The 25,855-nt window shown below is 41.3% G+C and overlaps 1 protein-coding gene across 3 annotated transcripts in view; it reads right to left on the reverse strand.

Moving 5' to 3' along the window:
• Positions 1-1,009: 1,009 nt before the first annotated feature.
• The window catches only part of Nup35 (Nucleoporin 35kDa), a 190,014-nt gene continuing 165,168 nt past the window's right edge, over positions 1,010-25,855 (reverse strand). For all 3 annotated transcript variants that reach the window (XM_068353911.1, XM_068353910.1, XM_068353913.1), the window contains exons 7-9: positions 16,763-16,852; positions 12,476-12,607; positions 1,010-1,349 (exon numbers count right to left, since the gene is read on the reverse strand). In XM_068353911.1, coding sequence (XP_068210012.1) covers positions 1,272-1,349; positions 12,476-12,607; positions 16,763-16,852 — 300 coding nt within the window. In that variant the 3' untranslated portion in view covers positions 1,010-1,271. The remainder of the gene's footprint in view (positions 1,350-12,475; positions 12,608-16,762; positions 16,853-25,855) is intronic.

The following is a 25,855-nucleotide window of genomic DNA, read 5'->3' on the forward strand; positions in this document are numbered from 1 at the left end:
TGTATCTGTGTTGGAACAAAATGAAATTAATATCAATATATAGTGAATTGTGGTCATTTAAATTTAAATGGGATATACCTCTGGAAGTATCCCAACGATGGGCTGTCCTATACTCACTTTAAGAGGCAGTTGCTTCAGGTTCGAGTTCGAATGATCTCCTTGTAGCATTCTTTGCTTTATGAATCAGAGGATGAAGTACATGGGCAAACTGCCACTTTTACCTCAGAAGATTGTATTAGCCATCACAAAGAGGTAGTGCAACCAATCTTTTCGAACGAGATCTTTAACTAGGCTGTGGCAATGTCATCTGAGATATCTCTCCTCATAGGAAAAGCTTGTTCCACACTGGCAGACATCTCCACCAGCAATTGCTTCAGTGGTGTCTGAAGCATCATTGGTCAGCAAGTGGTCTTCCATCCCATATTGTTCCAGTGGAGGAGGATGTATGGGACAATATTTCTCTGGTGTTTGAGTGACAAAAATCTCACCAAGGAAGTTTCACTCGACTCCCCACCTCCAAACATGTTTTTGTTCTCGGACATATTCTAGGAAGGAACAAAGTTGCTTTAGGTGTGGTCCCCAGAGGATGCAATGTTCGTCAATGTCTATGGCAACCCTGAAGAGGAGAGAGGAGACGTCCGCTCTTTACAAGCCAAAGAGAAAAAGTGAATAGTTCACCACTTCGTGAGTATATACAGGTGGCTGGTATCCCTAGCCACCTCCTACCCAGTCGCTGGGTAGGGTTGCCACCTCGCACCAAAAAGTCTAATTGGGTACCTTCCAGCTTTGCCAAAAGAATATCCATTTATAAATAACGGAAGCTGTGTTATTTTGGTGAACAAACAACTTTTCTGATGGAGTCAGATAGATTACTTAGTAGTGTTGGTGACTGACAAGACTACTGCCCTAGTATGCATCAACAAGCAAAGAGGTATGCTTCTTTACTGTAACAAATAAAAACGTAAAATTAAGGCTTTATGGTGTTGCAAAACTCTTTAATAACACTATATTAATTAAAAACAACTTTATTGGAACAAACATCTTTTAAAACTGATAGAAAGTGTCAATAAATGATAATCCCTTTATTTACGATGGCAACAAAATAATTAACAAATTAACATTAAACTTTAAAACTAATAAATAATGGACAAAGAACATCCCGACATTAAAATTAGAAAATTAACCAAATTACTGTACCGTGTTTTCAAATTTTACACTAAGAATCCAAAACAGTATAAAGAAGACAAGTAGTATTCATTATTATGACAGTTCTATAAGCCTAATATATGTTGCATTGCTCTAGCAACCAAACCATCACTCTTCTTTGGGGTGTTAATCTTTGGAATAACCTGAAAAAAAAATGCTACATTAGTGCACACATTCATCATACTAGGATACACAAGTATATATTGTTATTCATAACAAACCAGAATCTAGTCTATAAACTAACATGAAAATGATTGGACTCTACTAACATTTACTTTAATTGTCATGACTTCATAGAAGCTGGAGCTGACACTAGAATTCAACAAGGTGCTAATTATAATTAAAGGCTGCGGAACCGGAAACAAGATTCGCCAGCTCCAACACCACACTTACAGCACCGAGATATTAAATCTCACCCATGCAACTGGCAACAAGTTCCTCATGCAGTGAAGTCCTTTAGAATGGACACCACCAACCCTTCTTCTCCCCTCATTTACACTCTGATGGCATTCTAGAGTTTCACTCCAAAACTGCCAAGGTCTGTCCTTGGAAGTTAAGGTGAAAGAGACAGAGGAGAGGAATGTGCTCAAAGTCATTTTGAGATATTTCTTTGGGGCTCTACAATCACTTCCCATTGGAGAAGCCGACAGACATCAGGAGGCCTGTCATGGGCCTCTAGATGTGAACAAAATTGTTAATCAAACTTCGTTCAGCATGGAGAAGGTCACTAGAAAGGAAAACCTTCTGCTTTCAGTCGATCCAGAGAACGCGTATTTCTAAGTAACCATCCTTCGTTCCTACTAAAATATACCGCTTTATCCTCAACAGAGTACTGTACTAGTTCAAAGTCCTATGATTTGCACTGTCCATATTTCCCCAAGAGTTCACCATAGTTTCAGATTTGCCCACATTCAAATGGGAAATACATCTCTCCAAGATCTTTGGGCTCTTCCAAGAAGCGGTTGCTTCAGGTTCAGTATCAAATATTCTCCTTTTGTCGTGATCTGGGGTTCAAGGTAAATTGGTAAGGGTTAGATACTCTTCTGTGATGTCATTTTCAGCACCTTGCCCTATTCAGCCCTGCCATTTCAACTCAAAATTATTTTTATTCATATCAAAAAGATGCATTTAAACACAGGAATTTCATAGTCTTATATAAGGTTGTGTTATAACATCCCACCATTTTATTATTTTTCCAGTTTTGGAGAGAGCTTTCTCCAATTCCAAACAGCTTGACAGCTATGAATGCTGTTTTTTCATCTTTAACTATAGCTAGTTATTTATATTTAACTGTATATTATTCCTTGTCTTTTCTTCAGGGCAAATAAGAGTAAAACATAAAAATATATGTCTTATTCTACTTAACTTAGTAACATAACTACGGCAATTACAGTATTTACTATTGTACAATGATTAATAACAAACAATACTTTTATCATTTTCTTATACTTTTCTAATTAATAAATCTTTTAAAGGTACAAATTATTGATTAAAAACTCATAACTTCAAATTTTCGGTAACCAAATTGAAGTATTGGACAAAATTCTTTAGTTCTAATCTTTGAAAATTCATTCATTGAAGCTACCATTTGCGGTGGTAGTAAAAGTGAAAAAGGCAAAAAGTATGGCCATCAAATATCCGAGAACACTTGCAAAGCACCAAATACTATAAGCAACAAAGGTCTGTGGAAAAAATGTCTCAAGCTTCTGTTACTCGAATGCCTAGTCAACAGCGATGAGCAAAGTTATTCAGAGCAAAAGGAATTCAGCAAACTAGGTTCCAAAAACTCCAAGATCCACTGAGGATTTAGAATTTCCTGATGCAAACCAAGTGTATAAGCCCAAGTCAAAACGAGGAAAAATTTTGCACAGAGGATTAATCAATGAGTGATTTATCATTTTTGGTTGAAACGTCTAGCATTTTCAACGATCTGATATGATGATGGAACATTTGCTATGACTTCTCCATTATTTTATCAGTTTTACTTATCGTAAGTCAATAAACTATAAGATGTCCACTGCATACTATATGAGCTCTTCCAGAAGGCAATGAGCAACATATTCCAGAATGCCATTATTTCACTTATCTCAAAATAAACTATACCAGAGCTAAATTATGGGTCACATGGCTTCATATAATAACAATCATGACTTTGCTCATCTGTCATACGGTAAGATCACCCCACTCGTGTGGGATAACTCTTGCAATGGCAACCCATATAAAAGGAGATTGTAGACATCTGCATGGGTGTTGCGAGGGTTTGTCAAATTTAAGAGGGGGGATAAAATCTATGCTGGGTTGGAACACAAACACAAATGGTGGATATAATGATTTCAGATGAGCTCAGCCAGAACACACTAGCGATGACTACAGTGAACCCTCGTTTATCGTGGTAGATAGGTTTCAGACGCGGGCGCGATAGGTGAAAATCCGCGAAGTAGTGACATCATATTTACCTATTTATTTAACATGTATATTTGGACTTTTAAAACCTTCCCTTGTACGTAGTACTGTTAACAAACCACCCTTTAATGTACAGAACACTTAATGCATGTACTACAGCACCCTAAACTAAAACAGGCACAAATATTAAAGGCGATTTTATATCAAGCGTTTCCTAAACACCTAAAAAGCACGATAAAAAATGGCAACCAATGTTTTGTTTACGTTCATCTCTGATCATAATGAAGAAACAAACTCATTTAGTGTACAGTACACATATATGTATAGGTTAGTTTTTGCATCGATTATATTGATTATACAGTACTGTATGTTGATTTTTTTATTACCAATGTTTTAGTTTACGTATTTTTCTTAGGACTTCCAAATGAAATGTTTTTCTTTATGATGCCGCCTGAAACGACGGCGTGTACGCTCAGTAAACAACCACGCTCAGAACAAACAAGGCATTTAACGCGCATGATGATAGTGATAAATAATGATACAGTACATACAGTATTTACAGTAAAAGCATTTACAAAATATGTTACCTTACAAATATAATTTATACAGTATTGTACGTAGCAAAGCAGGAAAACAATGAGAGAGAGAGAGAGAGAGAGAGAGAGAGAGAGAGAGAGAGAGAGAGAGAGAGAGAGAGAGAGAGAGAGTTGTTTTACGTACGTAAATGTAAATTTTAAACAAAAAAAATATGATAGGTTACAACATGTAGACTTTTAAAACCTTCCCTTTAACTTAATGCATACAGTACGTACAATACTAAACTATAAAACAGGCACAAATACAGTTTTAGAATGTACAGTAAGAATATTAAAGTAAAAAATAAAGATTGTTACTGTACTCACCACGAAAAAAGTTGAAGAAAAACTTGAATGATGATGGCGATGAATTTGCTGCACAGTAGAAATGATGATGATGAAGCTGATGATGTATTCTACTGTGCAGCCAGGTAGTATTTTACGTCTCTTCAGACGGAGGTGTCTTTTCCTGGGACACCTCTTCAACTTCTTCCTGGGAAACTTCTTCAATTTCTTCCGAAGGCGTACTAGCAGGAGGAACTGGCTCTTTTTTGCGAGGCTGGAAGAACATTGTGATCGGAAGTTGTTGCCGCTGCTTCTTTTTTCGATCCAAGAGCATTTTGTAGGGAGTCATGTCTTCATCGATCTTGTTGCAGAATTGCATCGAGCGAACCATATCCTCGTCCCACTCTTGCAACATTTCTTTCAACTCCTTCGCATGGTTGCAGGCCTTGGCAAGCCGTTCTAATGTTAAGCCCGTTTCTTCGACATTTTCTTGGGTCTCTTCCTGGGTATCACTCTCTTCTTCACTTGCCGATTTCGTCAGGTCTTCGAGGTCTGCGTCAGTTAGGGGCTGGGAATGGCAGTCCAACAACTCGTCGACGTCTTCAGTCGTCATGTCGCCAAACCCGTCACCTCCAATTATGGCAGCCAACTGCACAGATTTGCGTATTGCAGAGTGTTGGATTTCCGACGGAGTAAATCCCCTTCTTCCAGCTCGCATTCACGGTTGCAGGTTTCATCTCTTGAAGTGCCTTCTGAATATTCTGCAGGCACGTGGCTATGGTGTACTGCCGCCAGTACGCCTTCAAGTTAAAATCTTCATCCTCGTCATCTTGGGCAGCATCCACACACGCAACAAGGTCCGCCAAGGTGTTCTTCGTGTAGAGGGCCTTGAACGCCCTGATAACCCCCTGGTCCATCGGTTGAATTAATGACGTGGTGTTGGGTGGCAGGAACTCAATCTGAATGCCCTCATGCGACAGGTCAGTTGCGTGTCCACCAGCGTTATCCATAAGGAGAAGGATCTTGAATGGCAAGCCCTTCTCTAAGAGATATTTGCTGACTTGCGGGATAAAACACTGATGGAACCAGTTGGAGGTCAGCATCTTCGTAATCATGCTTTTTGATTATGCATCCAGTACACGGGAAGGAGATTCTTATTTTTATTTTTCAAAGCGCGAGGATTTTTCGACTTATAAATAAGCCCCGGCTTTAACAAAAATCCAGCAGCATTGCCACACATCACGAGGGTAACGCGATCCTTGAATGCTTTAAAGCCAGACGCTTTGGCTTCCTCTTTGAACAGGAAAGTTCGCGACGGCATTCTCTTCCAAAACAAGCCGGTCTCATCCATATTAAAGACTTGTTCCGGCTTGTATCCACCTTCGGCGATAATATTCTTGAACGTCTGGTTCACGTAAGTTTCAGCAGCGGCAGTGTCAGCGGAAGCAGACTCCCCATGCAGGGAAACGCTTTTCAGGGCGAAGCGTTTCTGAAACTTCGCGAACCATCCTTTGCTGGCGGAAAAACGTTTCTGAGGCTGGGAATCAGTGGATGTCCCTGGTTGAGGATCATCTGCATCATCATCATCTTCAGCATGGTTGCCGTCGTCGTCTTTAGGTTCCTTTGCAGCAAAATTCTCATATAAGCTCAAAGCCTTTGTTTGGATGGTGTTCGTATCCAACGCTATGTTCTTCTTCCGGCAGTCGGCAATCCACACAGCTAAAGCACCTTCCATGCGTACGACCGTTTTATTACGCGTTGTAACGACTCGCTTCGCTGATCTGCTAAAGGTGATTGCAGCCGTCTTTCTAATGTTCGCCTCGTCCTTCTTGATATAGCGAACAGTAGATTCGTTGATGCCAAAATGGCGGCCAGCGGACGCGTAACTTCTACCATCTTTTAACATGTCGAGAAGCGTAACCTTCTCAGCTATCGTCATCATCCTTCGGTGGCGTTTAGGCTCACTACCAGCCTTAAGAGAAGCAGAACGCTTGGGAGCCATTACAGTAGGATTTACAGTAACAAAAAGTTCAACTTAAAAAAGTCGCACACAGCACAGATTCACACACTTAAGAACGTCTACTCAGCGATACGCGGTAACAGAGAGTGGACGATCCAGCCCCGCGAGAACTTAGATGCTGCGGGTAGGAGATGCGGGCAAAACACCAATCACAGGCTAGATAACAAAACTTGAGTTCTGATTCGTCATCTATCAGCGCTTGAACCAATCACAACCCGTCTTACAGTACTATGATGCGTAGGTTACCTACTCATAGAAGATGCCCCGCGCATACCGAACGTACGTAGATTAAGTAAATACCGTAATAATAATAAATAATGATAATAATACTGTACAGTAATAATAATAATAATAATGATAATAATAATAACAATAATAATTTTATTAACAACAACAACAATAATATAATAACAATAATAATAATACAGCTTTACGTACTCTATTTTACGCTTGTTTTGTTGTAGGATGTCTCTCTCTCTCTCTCTCTCTCTCTCTCTCTCTCTCTCTCTCTTTCTCTCTCTCTCTCTCTCGTACGCTTATTCGAAATGTGATTTTTGCAACAAAGAATATTATTGGATGCAGTACTACGTACGTATACACACAAAAGATTCATGGAAAAGAAGCACATCCATTACAGTACACCATTCTAATATGGTATGACTGCATCTGATTTGCGTTTCATGTTCGATTTAATTTTACTACGTACTGTATACAGTACTGAATTATCGTATGATCACATTCTCTTTTCGTGTTTTATTTCTTTCTGTGCTGAATTATATATCATATGTAATGCAATGAACAATCAGTAAGAACAGATATTACTAATTACAGTATTAATGGAATTACAGGTAACAAAATATCGTATTTGGTTGTCTTCAGATTTCGCGGTATTTTCGAATTTTCCGGAAAATCCGCGATATGTATATATATATGGGTTATGGGAAAACCCCGCGAAGTGGTGAATCCGCGATTGTCGAACCGCGAAGTAGCGAGGGTTCACTGTAGATGGAAGGGAGTCCGGAGCCTTAGTCTAGCGATAATGGCTGCTCTGCTTCTACACATGGTAAACCCGAAAAATGTTCGGTCCTGGAGAAATTTTCTATTCTTGCAAGTTATTTTTATTGGCTGAGCGCCAGGTTAATAACATTACCCATCATTTGAATGCTCAAGCATTGTACTTAGGAGCTTGTTACACTTTTAATCTGATTTGAAGACAGCATTGGTTAATCACACTCGAAAGTAATTGGTAGAAAATTGAATTGAATATAAAATTTAGGTTTAAAAACTTAAGTTAAACACTGGGGAATCAAATGCCATTGTTTCCCACATGCATTTGAAACATGTTTCAATGAATACTCCAAGATGATAGTACCAATAAAGATGCTGAAGAGGCAAACTGATAGTTGTAAGTAGAGCTTGGGAATGCTACATTCAATAATTTGGAATTTCATTGATACACAAACGTGTCTAAAAAGGATATGGCAAATTTTTTGTTAAAATTTATACCCAGCCTTGAGCCAAATCTAAAGTTACTGAAATATAGAAAAAACACTACCTAACAATAGTAAAAATTGTCAAATTATGGGAGCAGAAATGAGATAAGTGTGTTTGCAAGCTATTGCACCTAACTAATTACAATACAAGTTTCCTGAATTACGTATTTTGGACTCTTTCAACTGCTTTATTTATCTACTGTAAATATTAAAACCAATGAGTGTTAGTTTACTTTATAAAGTTTTTATTCTAAGAATGTTAGATAAAAATATTTTGTACTACGGTATTTTAACCGTTTCATTACAATAAATACATTTATATATTATAATTTGTATTTGTGTAATTTTAATGAATAAAATATTTTGATTCATAGAATTTTTTGTTCTAAACCTCTTGTCTTTTAAATCATTACTTGTATTTTTTTATGCTTTAGGCACTGAAATAGCAGCGCTGAGTTAGTGATACTGAATTAGGCATTGCGCATAGTAGATGGTGATAAAATCACAAATTATTAGTAATTTGTATTTTTCTTAACATACTTACCGAGAAACACTTTCTTAGAAGTTACCTGGAACCTCCTCTCAAACGACCAGAGTTTTGTGTAGTTTACCCTACTCCCATTTTCTAGAATGGTAGGCCTCGCGGAGGAAAACGTGCCCTGAAGGCAAACCAAGGTAGGCCGCATGCTCTCTCGGGTCGTAAGCTTCAGTAAGTTCTATGAAAGTAATAATACTAAAGATCAGTGAGGCACCTGGGGGAAGGAAGGGAGGGCCATAACCCGAAAGTGTTTCTCGGTAAGTATGTTAGGAAAAATACAAATTACTAATAATTTGTGATTTGTTCCAACACAGAGACTTACCTCAAAACACTTTCTTAGGAGACTTACACTTTAGGAGGTGGGAGTGCCTCCATGACTGAGGGCCCAAACAACTGGAAAGTAGGATAAACTACACAAAGAGTTCATTAATTGTGCCTAAAGTACTCACCCTACATAATTCCTTAATGATATGCTTGATGTAATATGGATATACGGCATAGTGCGGGTCTACTGTGCAAGACTTCCCAAGACGATAAATAGTACGAGGAGAAGAAGGGGAAAAAATTGAAAAGATCACCTGTGTCTATAGATTTGAAACCGCGACTGACCCTGGGGCTTGGGCCGTTAAATCTGTTGGAGCGCTGAGATGACTGGCCCGATGGAAAAACCATCCAATGACTTCCTCGTACAATCTTTGAGATAGTGAGAAGTGAACGTAGACTGGCTAGACTAAGTACCTGCTCTAAGTACTTGTGCCACTGACATGTTCTTTTCAAAGGCTAGAGAGGTACTTAAACCTCTAACATCATGTGCCCTAGGCTTTCTTGGTACTGAAAGTCCAGCACTCGAATGAGCCTGAATGATAACTTGCTTGAGCCAAAAAGAAATGATGTTCTTGGAAATATTCTTTTTCGTCCTCCCCGTGGACACAAAAAGATTCTTCAAACCAGGGCGGAGATTTGCTGTCCTTTTAAGATATTTCCTAATAGCTCTGACAGGGCAGAGCTTTAAATCTTTTTGATTACCTGAGTTTGGAATCGCCGGAATCGAGAAACCCTCGAACCTAGGATCCCAAACGGATGGGTTCTGGGTCTTAGCAACAAACGAGGGAACAAACTTGAGGGATATTTCTCTCCAAACCCTTGAGTGTTCTATCTCATAAGACAACCCATGAAGTTCACCTATCCTCTTCGCCGAAGCCAAGGCTAACAAGAAGACCGCTTTAAGCGTAAGATTCCTGTCAACAATATCTTTTAAAGGTTCGAAGGGCGGCTTACTAAGCATGTCTAGAACTCTAGCCAGGTCCCATTTAGGAACCCTAGGAGACGAAGGTGGACAGGACTGTTCAAAACTCTTGATGAGTATAGAGATGTGTCTAGAAGAGCCCAAATCTATCCCTTTCAATAGAAAGACTTGTCCAAGGGCGGCTCGTACCCCCTTAATTGCTGGAACCGACATGCCCGGCACATCCCTGAGGTGGACGAGGAAATCTGCAATGTCGGGGACTGCAGCTTCTAAGGGCTCTATTTTCTTTGCAGCACACCATTTAATAAAAGTTGCCCATTTTGCTTGGTAGACAGCTGTAGAAGACTGTCTCAAGTAACGGGACATTCTCACAGCTGTCTTTGACGAATAGCCTTGTCTTTTCAGGAGCCACTGGATAACCTCCAGGCGTGAAGACGAAGGGACTGAGGGTTTTCGTGGAACCTCTGAAAGTGTGGCTGTCTCAGTAGGTCTGGTCTGTCCGGTAGAGGCCACGGACGAAGAACCGCCAGACCTTTTAGGTCTGGGAACCACTCTCTATCCGGCCACCAAGGCACTACCAAAGTCATCTTTAGGTTGTTGGCTGTCCTTACTCTGTTGAGGACTTGTCTTATCAGAGCAAAGGGAGGAAAGGCGTACACGTCCAGATTGTCCCACTTGTGTTGAAAGGCGTCCTCCAACGCCGCCTTTGGGTCTGGGACAGGAGAACAGAATACGGGGAGTTGCGCGTTCAACCTCGTCGCGAAGAGATCCATTACCGGAGAACCCCACATCTGAATGATGAATCTTACTACTTCTGGGTGAAGAGACCATTCTATCCCCACTACTTGGCCTACCCTGCTGAGGCCGTCTGCTAGAACGTTCTTCTTTCCCGGAATGAATCTCGCTGACAGCCTGACTTGTTCTTTTTCCGCCCACTCCAGGACTTGCAAGGCGAGAACGCACAACTTCTTCGACTTCAACCCTCCTTCCTTCTTTATGTACGCCACTACTGTGGCATTGTCTGACATTAAAGCCACCAAGTTTCTTTTCAGCTCCCGAGTGAAGTGTAGGCAGGCTTCCTGAACCGCTTTCATCTCCAGAACATTGATGTGGAGAGCCTTCTCTTCTACCGTCCATTTGCCTCTCGCTGTTTTTCTTAGAAGATGGGCTCCCCACCCTTCTTTTGATGCGTCCGTGAAGAGCAAATGTTCTGGGGGTCCGGAAGACAGAGGCACCCTATTTAGTGTGTTTGCTCGATTCCACCACCATTCTAGAGCCTGTTTGGTCTCTGGTAGAACTGGCACAATCCTGTCCGGGGAACTTCTCTGATCCCACAGATCTTTCAAGTTCCACTGGATGCACCTAAGGTTTTGCCTTCCTTGGGGAACTAACTTCTCTAATGACACCAGATGTCCTATTAACCTCTGCCAATCCTTTGCTCTTCTGGGTTGGCCCTCTAGGAAGGGACGGAGAACTTGGTTCAGGTTGCTGAGCCTGTCCATTGATGGAAATGCCTTTACTAGCAATGAATCCAGGACAATCCCCAAGTACGTCGCTTTGTTAGTTGGGATCAGATGAGATTTCTCCAGATTGACTGTGATGCCCAGAGTTTTGCATAGTTGCAGAAGGTCTGCCCCTTGTTGCTTCAAGACTTCCTTTGAGGAGGAAAGGAGTAACCAGTTGTCCAGGTACCGAATTAAACGGATCCCCCGTTCATGAGCCCAGACGGAAATTGTCGTGAAAATTCTTGTGAATACCTGGGGGGCTGTAGAAAGTCCGAAGCACAGGGCCTTGAATTGCAAAATCCGGGCACCCCATTTCACCCGGAGAAACTTTCTGCTTGCTGAATGAATTGGGATTTGGAAATAGGCATCCTTGAGGTCTAAGGACATCATGAAATCCCCTTCCCTCAAGGACTCCATGACCGTTCTTGGGGTGTCCATCTTGAAATGTGTCTTCCGTATGAATTTGTTGAGGGCTGACAGGTCTATCACAGGTCTCCATCCTCCCGTTGTTTTCTCAACAAGGAAGAGACGACTGTAGAACCCCGGTCCCGGAAGATGCACAGTCTCCATTGATCCCTTCTCCATCATTGTGGCGACTTCTTCGTCCAAAGCTGCTCTCTTCAACAGGTCTTTGGGAACCAACCACTCCGCCTGGCTTGCTGGAACCAAGGGAGGAGGACCTGTAGAAAGGGGATCCTGTAGCCCTCTTTCAAAACTGTTACTGTCCATGGTTCTGCTCCGTGGAGCTTCCATGCTTGCCTAAATTGTCTGAAGCATCCCCCTACCTGAGGCTTGGGCAGAGGAGGGGGGCCTCTCAAACTATCTCCTACGAGAGGATCGACCTGATCGACCTCTCCTGGAGGACGAGTAGGAACTCCTGTAGATGGAAGGGGCTGGCATAAACTACACAAAACTCTGGTCGTTTGAGAGGAGGTTCCAGGTAACTCCTAAGAAAGTGTTTCGAGGTAAGTCTCTGTGTTGGAACAAATGGCATTTAATAATATAATTTTCTATTTCTACACCCTCTTCCCTAATGCCTTGTGTTCTCAAGAGGATAATGATAATGTTGACTTCAAAACTAAGGTGACAAAGAGAATTGCTCGTTCGTTACCACTTGCCGCCAGAGTGGGAATGTTCTGCTCCGTTTCTGTCAGTGACAAAGATTATGATTATAGATAAAATGATAAGTAAGATAATACTTTACCTCATGCTCAGCATGTGCAGTTTGATAAGCTTGAGTTAATGGTCGCATACTGGCTTTAGGAGTCCCCGGTAAACTTGTAGTTTGCGGAGACATCATACTACTGATGTTATTTTCCTTGTCTACAAGTAAAGTCTGGAAAAATATGAATAAGTTTTAGAAACATTTAAATATTCATACTGCAAAATCATTTGCTAAAAAGTCCCACCCCTGCTAAAAAGTCCCACCCCTGTGGTAGCTCAAATCCCACTGATTACCGCCCAATTTCCATAACTCCCATATTATCTAAAGTTTTTGAACGTCTTCTGGCAAAATGTCTTGATAGGTTTGCTTAAGGTAATCATCTACTCCCTAGTTTGCAATTTGGTTTTCGTGAAGGCCTTGGAGCATGTGATGCCCTACTCACAATCTCCAATGCTGTACAGAAATCCCTTGATTGTGGTCGGGAAGTTCGTATGATTGGCCTTGATTTTAGTGCTGCCTTTGACCGTGTTAATCATGAGGCCCTTGTTTTCAAACTGAAACAGTTGGGAGTAGGTGGGTCGTTTCTTAGCATTATTATTGATTTTTTAAGTAATAGATCTCAAAGAGTTGTTGTTGATGGGCACCATAGTGATTATAGGAATGTGATATCCGGTGTTCCACAGGGTAGTGTTCTGGGCCAATTACTTTTCATACTATATACACATGACATGTGGTTTGGCCTAGAAAACAAGCTTGTTGCATATGCAGATGATGCTATTCTCTTTGCATCAATTCCATCCCCTGAATGTAGATCTAGGGTTGGTGAATCCCTTAATAGAGATTTAGCTAGATTTAGTGCATGGTGCAAATTATGGGGTATGAAGTTGAATCCTAACAAAACTCAAAGTATGATTGTAAGTAGGTCAAGGACGGTGGCTCCTCAACATCCGGATCTCAGTATTGATAATGTTTCTTTAAATATGTATGACTCTTTCAAAATTTTAGGTGTGATTCTTGACAGTAAATTTACTTTTGAGAAACATATAAGGTCTGTATCTTCTTCAATTGCACAAAAAATAGGCTTATTGAGAAAGTGTTTCAAGATTTTTGGTGATCAATCTATTCTGAAGAAGTGTTTTAATTCTTTCATTCTAGCTTGTTTTGAGTATTGTTCTCCTGTCTGGTCTTCAGCTGCTGATTCTCATCTTAATTTGTTGAACAGAAACTTTCGGTCTATTAAATTTCTTATTCCTGATCTAGATACTAATCTCTGGCACCGTCGTTCAAATAGTTCATTATGCATGTTGCACAAGATTTTTCATAACTCTGACCATCCTTTACATTCAGATCTCCCTGGACAATTCTATCCTGTTCGTAATACTAGGCAGGCAGTTAATTCTAATAGCCAGGCCTTCTCCATCACGAGGCTCAATACTACGCAGTACTCTAGAAGTTTTATTCCAGCTGTTACCAAGTTGTGGAATGATCTTCCTAATCAGGTGGTTGAATCAGTAGAACTTCAAAAGTTCAAAGTTGGAGCAAATGCTTTTTTGTTGACCAGGCGGACATGAGTCTTTTTATAGTTTATTTGTGACATATTTGTTTTTGATGTTGTTAATAGTTTATATATGACATGTCTGTTTTGATGTTGTTACTTATTTTAGAATGATTTATTGTTAATTTGTTCTCTTCATTTATTTATTTCCTTATTTCCTTTTCTCACTGGGCTATTTTTCCCTGTTGGAGCCCCTGGGCTTATAGCGTCTTGCTTTTCCAACTAGGGTTGTAGCTTGGATAGTAATAATAATAATAACAATAATAATAAAAGGAAACACCATTTCATTAGATGCAAAATTTTTTTTAAATAGACAGTGGAGACAAATTGTCGGCTGTCTATGTAAATTTAGGTTCACAATTAAACCACAAGCTGTTCTATAAACAAAATTATGCTTATAAATTACATTCTCTTACTGTGACTAATCTAAAAGGTATCATTGAAAGGAAATATTCTGCTTGCCATATACACATGTTCAAAAGTAAAATTACATTATGAATTGCTTGAGTGCTAATGGTTTTATCATCATTACTATCTAAGATGCAACCTTAGTTGAAAAAGCAGTATGCTCTAAGCCCTAGGGCTGTTGGAAAGTAGCCTAGTGAGGAAAAGAAATAAATAACCTATACTGTATATAAGAAGTAATGAATGAAAGATATAAAACATTTCAAAATCACTAACTAAACTATAAAGAGACTTGGATGTCACTGTTCAATAGAAAAGTATTTGAAATTTCCTAAGTTTCAATAATTCATTCCCAGATCAGAAAGATAATCCACAATCTGGTAACAGTTGGAATACGGGGTAGTACTGCGCATAATAATGAAGTAACGGTTAGAATTAACTGTATACCTAGTATTATGTACAGGATGATACAGTCTGGGAAGATCCGAATGGGAAGGATGGTCAGAAGTATGAAAAATCTTATGCAGCATACACAAACAAGTAACTGAATGACAGTGCCAGAGATTAATATCCAAGTCAGTTTTTTGTCTAATAGTCAAGATGAGAGTCAGTAGCTGAAGACCAGATGAGTAAATAATACTCAAAACATGAAAGAGTTGAAACATTTCCTTAAGATAGATTGATCTAAGTCTCAATATGCTAATTTTTTGTGCAATTGAAGAGTCAGACAGATTATGTCTTCCTAAAGTAAATTTACAAGCAAGGCTTACAAACTACCTAGTGATGACTTTGACCTCTGGAGATATTGCAAAGTAGACACCAGACACAGGTTACAACTAGGCTGTAAAGCAGAGACGTAAAGAGGTTTTCACCTCTATGGGGCTTTTAAAAAAAATACCATTCTAATTGCCTCTGGAATAAGAAAACCATTCCCCAGCCAATGTGTATTTATAAAGAAACCTCACGATAGCATTGCAATTCCATGAATTCTTGAAATCCCTTTGTGTAAAATCTAATAGGTTTACTTTTTTGAGGATGAAATCCCCTCTACAACATATCCCTCAATTCCACAGCCCTCTTGACCATTTTGGCCAGGAAGGGTGTCTTCTGACCTGGCACTGTTATCCTAACCACAGTGGTTTTAAAAAGACTTGGATAAAGAGAGAACAACCCTCCCAACATCTGAGACTGCTTCTGCTAGAGTGTTAAGAACTGTGTTATGTTTCATCAGTGACAACACTGGTTATGAGCTGGGGAGATGCTTTATGGGAGGATTCCTTTAACTAGTGCAAGAGAGCGAATGTATGAATGTCCTTCAATTCCACTTCACAGAGGGGAATGTGTACAGCCACTGGGCAACCCCTCCTAGCAGAGCCTAATACCCCTGACTCCTTCCCCATTACCAAACCCAGAGGAAACGACTGATGAGGCATCCCCCACTAGAGTTTTCCCATGATTATGAAGACCCAAGGGTCCAAGCACCACAAAATCATTATGTTGGCATGTGGAGGGAGTAGGAGGAACTATCAAGAATGACAGGTCCTTGGGAAAAAACCACAAGAGAGTAGGCTGACAGATGCCTCAACTACCTTGACAATAACTGCAAAAAGTAAAGTATAACCCCAGTCTCACCTTCTGATCGAATTAGAAGGTACCAATTAGTGGGAAAACTCTTGAACGAACCGAGAAATAAAAATCAATATCCTAAGCATCCACTAGGCTTAAGATCGCAAAATGACATCAAAAGTACCAGAGATGTACAAGTTCCGAATCACCTCAAGGAGAAACGTAATTCATACCCTTACTGGTCTACAACCAAGCTTATGATTGCTCAGCAACCCCAAAGGTACCAGTCATTATTGAGACTTGTAGAGAGAGACAAGCCAGGAACAAGGAACAATCTTCCTTTGACAAGACAGGAAATGGGAAAGATGAGTAAAAGACCCAGCTTTCCCAATGCCTCTATACTCACAATTTGCCTGACAGACCCCAAAGTTAGCAGTTTAGATTACCTTCATCCCTCAAAGGAGACGAGTGATCACTAAGTCCCACAGAACAAAGCCTATATTAATAATTGCTGAGTTGACAAAAAAAAATTGAATTTCATGTAACCACAGAATAATAAATATGTTGCCAATGAAACAAACTGTGCTTACATTAACAATGGAATTTCAAATACTGTGATATATGTACCATTTGAAATACATATCTTTTATAAAGAAATTTAGCAACTGAAGAAATATTACGAGAGAGACTTAAGAGTAACATGATATTCCTCATCAAAGACAGTATATGTGTACACTGTCTCACCTATATCAGTATGTGACAAAAGAGCAAACAATTAAACAATTCCTTGCACAACTCACCTTATCACTACAAGGGACAACACCAACCATAATATTTCCACTGAAGACTTTCCCATTTTTGCTTAAGGCCTTCCTAGCTTGCAACTTGGTCTGGAAAAAAAAAATTCATATAAAGTTCAGGTATTTCTGGAAAAGAACATAAAAATTATATTTTCATTATAAAATAAGTTTTTGAACATACTTACCTGGTAGTTATATATATAGCTTACGTCACTGATGTCACGGCAGAAAATTCAAAACTCACGCCACTCGCCGATTGGATAGCCAGGTGTACCACCTGCACGCCCTCCAGTGAGAAACCTGGAACCATTCCATGATTCCTCAGATCTTCCATGCCTCTAGTCTCTGGAGGGGAGGAGGGTGGGAATTAAATTATATATAACTACCGGGTAAGTATGTTCAAAAATTTATTTTATGATGAAAATATCATTTTTAAACATATAACTTACCTGGTAGTTATATATATAGCTGATTAACACCTTTGGTGGAGGGTCAGAGACAGCCAATATAGTTGGAATTCTGCTTAAGAGTTAATAAAACAAGCTTAAGGTTTCGTACCTGATAAGGAAGCAGACTTCAATGATTCTCTGCCTCATTATGTCCGCTTTCCTTATGAGATCCAGCGATCCTCCCAGGGAGCTGAAGACCTCTAGGAGCTGTCAAACCGGTGTACATACCTCTATGTGACAGAACCTCCTCCAATACCCAGTTCTGGGCACTCTCAAGGAACAAAATTGACCACCTGACTAAAATCAATGATTGTGGAAGACAATTGACCACCTGACTAAAATCAATGATTGTGGAAGACTGTCGCAATCTCCACAAACAACAATAAAAAAGAAATAAAATTTCCAAGAGAAGAAAAGGGTATTAGGATTATGGGTGTGTGGTGGTGGATCCTTCCCCCACTACTGCACTCACTGCTACGAATGGTCCCAGAGTGTAGCAGTCCTCTTAACGAGTCTGGACACTTTTCAAATAGTGTGAAGCGAACACAGATTTACTCCTCCAAAAGGTTGTCTCCATAATGCTCTGCAACGATCTATTCTGTTTGAAGGCCACTGACGTTGCTACAGCTCTAACTTCGTGCGTCTTGACCTTTAAAAGTCTGAGGTCTGTCTCACTACAATGTGCATGAGCCTCTCTTATTAAAAGTCTGATGAAGAATGAAAGGGCATTCTTTGACATCTGTAACGAGGGCTTCTTGACCGAGCACCACAGAATTTCCGACTTGCCTCGCAACTCTTTTGTTCTGTCCAGGTAGAACTTCAGAGCTCTTTTGGCATAGGACTCTCTCCAACTCCTCGCCAACTACATCCGAAAGATTCAGAATCTCAAAAGCCTTGGGCCAAGGTTGAGAAGGGCGTTCATTCTTGGCGAGAAAGCCTAACTGCAATGAGCAGATAGCCTTGTCATCTCGAAAACCAACGTTTTTACTAAACGCATGGATTTCACTAACTCTTTTGGCTGTTGCGAGACTAACCAAAAACCGAGTCTTCATCGTGAGGTCCTTAAAGGAAATTGAATGCAAGGGCTCAAACCTGTCACTCATAAGGAACTTCAGGACAATATCCAGATTCCAAGCTGGTGAATCCTGGTGCCGTTGCTTTGATGTATCAAAAGATTTTAGAAGTTCCTGTAGGTCTTTATCATTCAAAAGGTCCAAGTTTCTGTGCTTGAATACAGTTGTTAACATACTCCTGTATCCCTTGATGGTAGAGAATGAAAAACTGCGCTTCCTTTGAAGGTATAACAGGAAGTCAGCAATCTGAGCTACAGAGGTACTGGATGAGGAAACAGAGTTGACTCTGCACCATTCTCTAAAAACCTCCCACTTGGATTGATAAACCCTGATGGTTGAAGTCCTTCTTGCTCTTGCAATAGCCCTAGTTGCCTCCTTCGAAAAACCTCTAGCTCTTGTGAGTTTTTCGATAGTCTGAAGGCAGTTAGCTGAAGATTTTGGAGACTTTGATGGTACCTTTCCAAGTGGGGTTGTTTGAGTAAATCTACTCTTAATGGAAGGCTTCTTGGGGTGTCCACCATCCATTCCAGTACCTCTGTGAACCAATCTCTTGAGGGCCAAAAGGGGGCCACTAGAGTCATTCTGGTCCCTTCGTGTGACACAAACTATTGTAACACTTTGTAAAGGATCTTGAACAGTGGAAAAGCGTACACGTCTAGATTGGTCCAATCTAACAGGAAAGCATCTATGTGGACTGCTTCGAGATCTGGCACTGGGGAGCAATGTCTCTAGCCTCTTTGTCTTCGAAGTCGCAAATAGGTCTATGCACGGGGGACCCCAAAGTCGCCACAGATTCTTGCAGACTTCTTGATGGAGTGTCCATTCTGTGGACAGAATTTGACATCTCCTGCTGCTAAGGCTGTCTGCCATCACGTTCTTCTCCCCTTGAATGAACCTTGTAATCAGGACTACATTCCTTTCCTTTGCCCAGAAGAGGAGATTCCTCGCAGTTTCGTAAAGGGACATCGAGTGGGTTCCGCCTTGCTTGGCAATGCAAGCCAATGCTGTGGTGTTGTCGGCATTGACCTGCACCACTTTGTTCAAAACTGACCCTTCGAAGCTTCTGAGGGCCAACAGGACTGCTAACAGTTCCTTTTGGTTGATGTGGAAGTTCTTCTGAACCTCTGTCCACAACCCCGAAACTTCCAACTTGCCCAGTGTTGCTCCCCACCCCGAGTCCGAGGCGTCGGAACACAACACAAGGTCTGGGTTCTTCTGTTCGAAGGGGTGACCTTCTTGGAACCTGCCCAGATCATTCCACCACTGAAGGCAACTTCTTATGGATTCCATAATCGGAATGCACATCATCTCTAGATCCTTCTCCTAATTTCAATGATGATTGAGGTGGAATTGGAGAGGACGAAGATTCAGCCTTCCTAGAGAGACATACTGTTCCAACGAGGAGAGGGTTCCCAACAGACTCATCCACTTCCTCGTAGAACACTTCTTCTTCTTTAGAAAAGATTGCAGTTTCAAGATGGCTTGCTCCGTCCTCAAGGGAGACGGAAAAGCCCGAAAAACCCGACTCTAAATCACCATCCCCAAATAAAGTATCTCTTGTGATGGTGTCAGAAGAGACTTGTCCTTGTTGACAAGAAGACCCAATTCTTCTGTTAGTCTCAAAGTTGTCTGGAGATCCTTCAGGCAGTGATCGTATGAGTGAGCTCTGAGAAGCCAATCGTCGAGATACATGGAGGCTCTGATGCCTCTCGAGTGGAGTATTCTTGCTACATTGAGCTTTAGTTTCGTAAATATTTGAGGGGCGGTGCTGAGGCCGAAACACAGAGCTCGAAATTGAAACACTTCCCCCTTGAAGACGAACCTCAGATAATGCTTGAAGCTCGGATGAATGGGGATGTGAAGGTAAGCATCCTGGATGTCTAATGAGACCATCCAGTCGCCCTTTCTTACTGCTACAAGGACTGACTTTGAAGTCTCCATAGTGAACTTCGTCTTCTGGACAAACGTGTTTAGTGCACTTATGTCCAGGACTGGACGCCATACCCCCCGAGTTCTTGGGAACCAGGAACAGGCGGTTGTAAAAGCCTGGTGATTGCAAGTCCCGCACCCTCTCTATGGCCCCCTTCACCAACAAGAGAGACACTTTAAAGTTGTAACGCTTGCCTCTTTGACTCCTCTCTGTATCTGGGAGAGAGATCTACTGGAGCTAAAACCAAAGGAGGTTTCCCTATAAAAGGGATTTTGTAACCCTCCTTCAGAAATTGTACTGACCAAAGGTCTGCTCCGCTCTCCTCCCACGCTCGCCAGAAGTTGTGTAGTCTGGCTCCTACTGCTTGAAGGCGAAAGCAGTCAGACTCTGCTTCGCCCTGTTCTGAATCCTCTCCTCTTTGCTCTCCTTCCATCGGGCCTGGAGCTACCCCTGCTGGAAGTCTTCCCTCGAAAGGGCTGAGAGAACTTAGGAAATGGTGTTTCTTACTTTGGCTTGTGGCTAGAGAAGGAAGTTGGTAGGACCTTTCTTGCCGTCTTTGAGACCAGATCTTGGGTGGCCTTCTGAGTTAATGCGGATGAAATCTCTCTAATGAGTTCTTGTGGAAAAAGAGAGGAAGACAGAGGAGCATATAACAATTCCGATTTCTGAAAGGGAGTAACCCCAAGAGACAGAAACGAACACATCTGAGCTCTTTTCTTAAGGATCCCTACTGAAAAAAGCACTGCCAACTCATTAGATCCATCCCGTAACGCCTTATCCATACAGGACCTGATGTATCTTAAACTAGTAGTATCACTCTCTTTAAGGGCAGAAACCTTCTTGCCCAAGGCTCCCAGAGTCCAATCGAGGAAATTGAAAACCTCGAAGGCTCTAAAGACGCCTTTGAGAAGATGATCTAACTCCGAAGTAGACCAGAGAATCTTGGTCTTCCTCATGGCCGACCGACGGGGAGCGTCTACTAGACTCGAGAAATCTCCCTGGGCAGAGGCAGGAACTCCCAAGTCGAGAACTTCTCCCGTCTCTTACCAGATACTAGATCTAGATGCTAGTTTAGGCGGAGGAAACGCGAAGGCCGCCTTTCCTTGGTCCTTTTGGACTCCATCCAGTCTCCCATCATCTTTAGAGCTCTCTTTGATGACTGTGACAGAACCATTTTGGTAAAAAGAGACTTCTTCGACGTCTTCCCAAGCGTGAATTCTGAGGGTGACGAACATGGAGCAACGGGCACAAAAGATTCTGGAAACTCATCGTTAAAACTTTCATTAGTTTCTTAAGATCCACTGAAGGACGAAACGACTTAGAATCTTCTCCTTCTGATAACTCCTCAAATAATTCAACAGGGGAAAGGTGATCGTCGATGTTTTCCTCTGACAAAGCCCCGACGGGAGTAACGACGATGTGCTTATCAGGATCCATTTCATGAAGGTCCTGACTTCTGGCGTCAAGAGACCCCAGATCATCATGTCTGTCGCCTTGTTGATCTAACGCTTGACGCTCGGTGAAACGCTCGGGATCAAAGCGATTGGAAATAAAGTGTTCTAGATCACGACATCTGATATGACTTGTGTCATCATGAAGTCTGAGGCTCTCATCCTCAAAGTCATGCCTCACTTCTTGACTACCGGCAACACGAAAAGATGTTCGCCGCTCGGTGTCACATTCTGTTTAATGCTCGACGTTGTGTCCTGTCTAACGCTCGACGCCGCGCACCGCTTGACGCTCGACGTTGCATCACGTCTTGCTGGACGTTCGACGTCACGTCTAGCTGGACAATCGACGTCACGTTTTGCCGGACGCTCAAGATCACGTCCTGTATGACGTTCAACGTCACGCTTAGTAGGACGCTCGACACCTCGCTCTGTAGGACGCTCGACACCTCGCTCTGTAGGACGCTCGACATCACGTCTAGCTGGACACTCGACGTCGCGCTTTGCTGGACGCTCGAGATCACGTCCTGAAGGACCTTCAACGCCACGTCTAGTAGGACGCTCGGCACCTCGCTCCGTAGACGCTCGACGTCATGTATGGCTTTACACTCGACGTCACGTTGAGAAGAACGCTCGGCGCCTCTCTCTGTTAGACGCTCGACGTCACGTTTGGTCGCTTGGCGCTCAATGTCACGTCTGGCTGCTTGACGCCTGGCGTCACGTTTGGTTGCCTGACGTTCGAGATTAAGTTAATGTTCACTTTCCTTATGAGGATCAGTATCACAACATTTAACGGGGGAGATGTAAAGATGTTCGTCGTCAAGAACCTCTTAACTAATAGCCTTACGCCACTTGGCTTCCAGAAGAGAAGCTTCCTGACGTTCAGGATCCAGGCCTGCTACTCTTTTATTGTCTGTAGCTTGGTAACTGCATGAATGAAGAGAGCCTCTGTTGCATCTATGGAAGCATATTAAAGTTCGGGTCAAATAGTGATACAGTACAGGGGACGTCACGTCTATCACAAGATCGCTCTCCACGCCGCTCAAAGAGCACTCAGAGCGTCCAGAGGGCGATAACCAGTCTGACGGCGGAGGGGGAGCATGAACCGAGGTCATGCCCAGTTCAGACAACTGACCAGCAACTGCAAGATTCTTGACAGAATCCGACGTCCTTGCAGGACATTTAGCAGGCGAGCTCTCAACGGAAGGAAACCACTCCGGACTGCTCCAATGGCTACAACCAGGAGCTTGCGGTGTCATAGTATGACGCTGGTTAACTTTATCCATTTTCCTCTTAGGAGGTCTGGAAACTTGACGCCACCCTCTTTTAGGTACTGCGTCTTCCAAGGATGATGAAAACACCTTAACCTCACCTTTCCTATGGTGAGGGCGAATGTCCTGTGAAACGTCAACAGGTATGCTCGAGGGGACGTCTGCTCGGGAGCTAAAGCCTCTCGTTTCCTTTCGTCGTTCGACATTCCTTCTCCCAGGGGTTGGGGAGCTTGGAAGAGGTCTAAGACTAGGAGAATGACAGGCCCGAGCAGGCGCACCCTCCACTGCACTAAATAAATTCACTGCACTTTTCGCACTGTCACATTTTAACTGCTTCACATCGGACATTAATTGCGTTCTGTCCGCCGCGAGCGATTCAAACTTAGCGCCCAGAGCTTGAATAGCCACCATCATATCCTTAAGCGTAGGCTCATTAGCAGTAACAATAGTGGGATCAGAAACTACCACTACAGGGGAAGGATTAGGTTCGGTGACACGAGAAGAGGAAAAGTCTCTGGAAGAACGAGAACTTCGTCTCAACCTATCTCTTTCTAGTTTATACGTATAGCGATCAAACTCTAGCCACTCACTCTCAGATAAAAGAAAGCATTCGTCACAACGATCACCCAACTCACATACTTTACCTCTGCATTTAACGCAGAGCGAATGGGGATCAATAGAAGCTTTAGCCAACCGGGTCTTACACCCACTCACACACATTCTAAAAGTTACAGGGGGGTTGGCCATTTTGAATATTTATTAAGAGAAATCAACAAGCAAGGGTCAAAATATCAAAATCCAAAAGTAATTCAAGAATATCCAAAAGAAAATCTAAACAAGCGAGAATCAAAACCAAATTATTGTACATCATCAAAGTAAACTGCAATAAATCAGGTAAATAGCGAGTAGAAAATCCAACGATGTTGCCGTTAGCGGCGGCAGGGAAGATCTGAGGAATCATAGAATGGTTCCAGGTACCTCACTAGAGGGCACGCATTTGGTACACCTGGCTATCCAATCGGCGAGTGGCGCGAGTTTGGAATTTTCTGCCGTGACATCAGGGACGAAAGCTATATGTTTAACTACCGGGTAAGTTATATGTTTAAAAATATTATGTATGTTGCCACCTAAAACATAACATTATCAATTACTGAACAATAACACAAAGTATGATGGAACAATTTCTGTCATGATGACATATCAATTTATGCCGATGTTCGTTTCAAGTTAGTTAAGTATCATTTAAGCAATATTGCTGTATCACAGACAAAAAACACAACAATACTCTAAAAGTATTTAGAAAAAAAAAAAAGAACTCCATACTAACCAATATGCTATTAATAAGATTTTTTCCTATTCATAGGTAACAGTGAGCCAAAAGCATAATTCAGATTCAATAACCCTTAGACACTATGGGACTTAGAATCATTAAAAAAAATTCTAAATAAGATTTATCTCACAACATAGTACAGTATTTAATTTACCCTATCCACAAGTATTTATTACTTATCATGAGCGGGCCAGTTTAAACTCTTCCTTGGAAAAATTAATTATAACGTGACTCTTTCAATAACCATCTAACTGATCTTGTAAGTACTATAGTCTTTAAAATCTGACACAAGATTAAAATTCTAAAACACTTGGAATCTCACAATTGTTAATTTGACAAGAAATACGTTTCTCCGCATTCATGCAATCCACGGTGTAATCTGCTGATAATCTATCTCACTTTATCTAAATCTCATAATCATTTGGCATGGGACTATCCAGTCAGTTGTCATTATGTATTCTGTTAGACAATGTTCTGCATAAGATTTTCCCAACCAAACTCCTTAGTCACTTACTAATCCTTCTCTTAATGAATGCTGTAATCGATGGCGCTACATCTCATATCTATATCTTTAGACGTTTCTTTAGGACCTATTCTTTAATCAATCCTTTTCCTTTGGTTCATACATAATTTTCAAACTACTAAAGTCGACTATCCTACACATACTAACTTGATTCTTCCTCGGCTATCTCAAGACATTTCTTGTCATTCCAGTTTTAGGTTAAAAAACTGGCATATTTGGATAGTATTTCAGGCCTAGATGAAACTAGAAGAGTTTGAAGACCCAGGCCTACATGGCTGAGGACTATGAAACGTCCACTTGATGATGAATGAAGAAATATTGTTTTAAAAGATCTAACTGGGACCCTTTGCGTCGATAAGCGTAGGAGATGATGATGATGAGATGAAACTTCCCTTCACTCTTTCAACCCTAATTGCTCTCATATCTTTTTTTCTTTCAACACGCACACCCTTCAAATAAAATGATATTTTAATTATAAAATAAATTTTTGAATATACTTACCCGGTGAATATATAATAGCTGCAACTCTGTTGCTCGACAGACACATACAGTAAAAACTCGCCAGCGATCGCTATACAGGTTGCGGGTGTGCCCACCAGCGCCAACTGTTGGCCAGATACCACTCTCGATGTAAACAAAGACTCAATTTCTTCTCATCCCACTGCGTCTCTATTGGGGAGGAAGGGAGGGTCGTTTAATTTATATATTCAAAAATTTATTTTATAATTAAAATATCATTTTTAAATATTTAACTTAGCCGGTGAATATATAATACAGTGATACCTCGGTACTCGACCATAATCCGTTCGAGATCCGTGTTCGACCTCCGATTTGTTCGAGTACCGAATTTTTTTTCCCCATAAGAAATAATGGTATATATTCTATTCCGTTCCCAAGCACTCGAACAGGCCCAAAATATTAATAAAACGTGTACCTAAACAACAATAATTATCTAAATGTGTATGAAATTGGTCAGAAAATCCTATAAAACAATTTTAAACCATTTACTGTACTAAAATAAAACAATTTTAAACCATTTTCTGTACTGTAGTGAACATACCTTTGAGCA

This window comes from Palaemon carinicauda, chromosome 30 (genome assembly GCF_036898095.1).
Source record: "Palaemon carinicauda isolate YSFRI2023 chromosome 30, ASM3689809v2, whole genome shotgun sequence".
Lineage (NCBI taxonomy): Eukaryota > Metazoa > Arthropoda > Malacostraca > Decapoda > Palaemonidae > Palaemon > Palaemon carinicauda.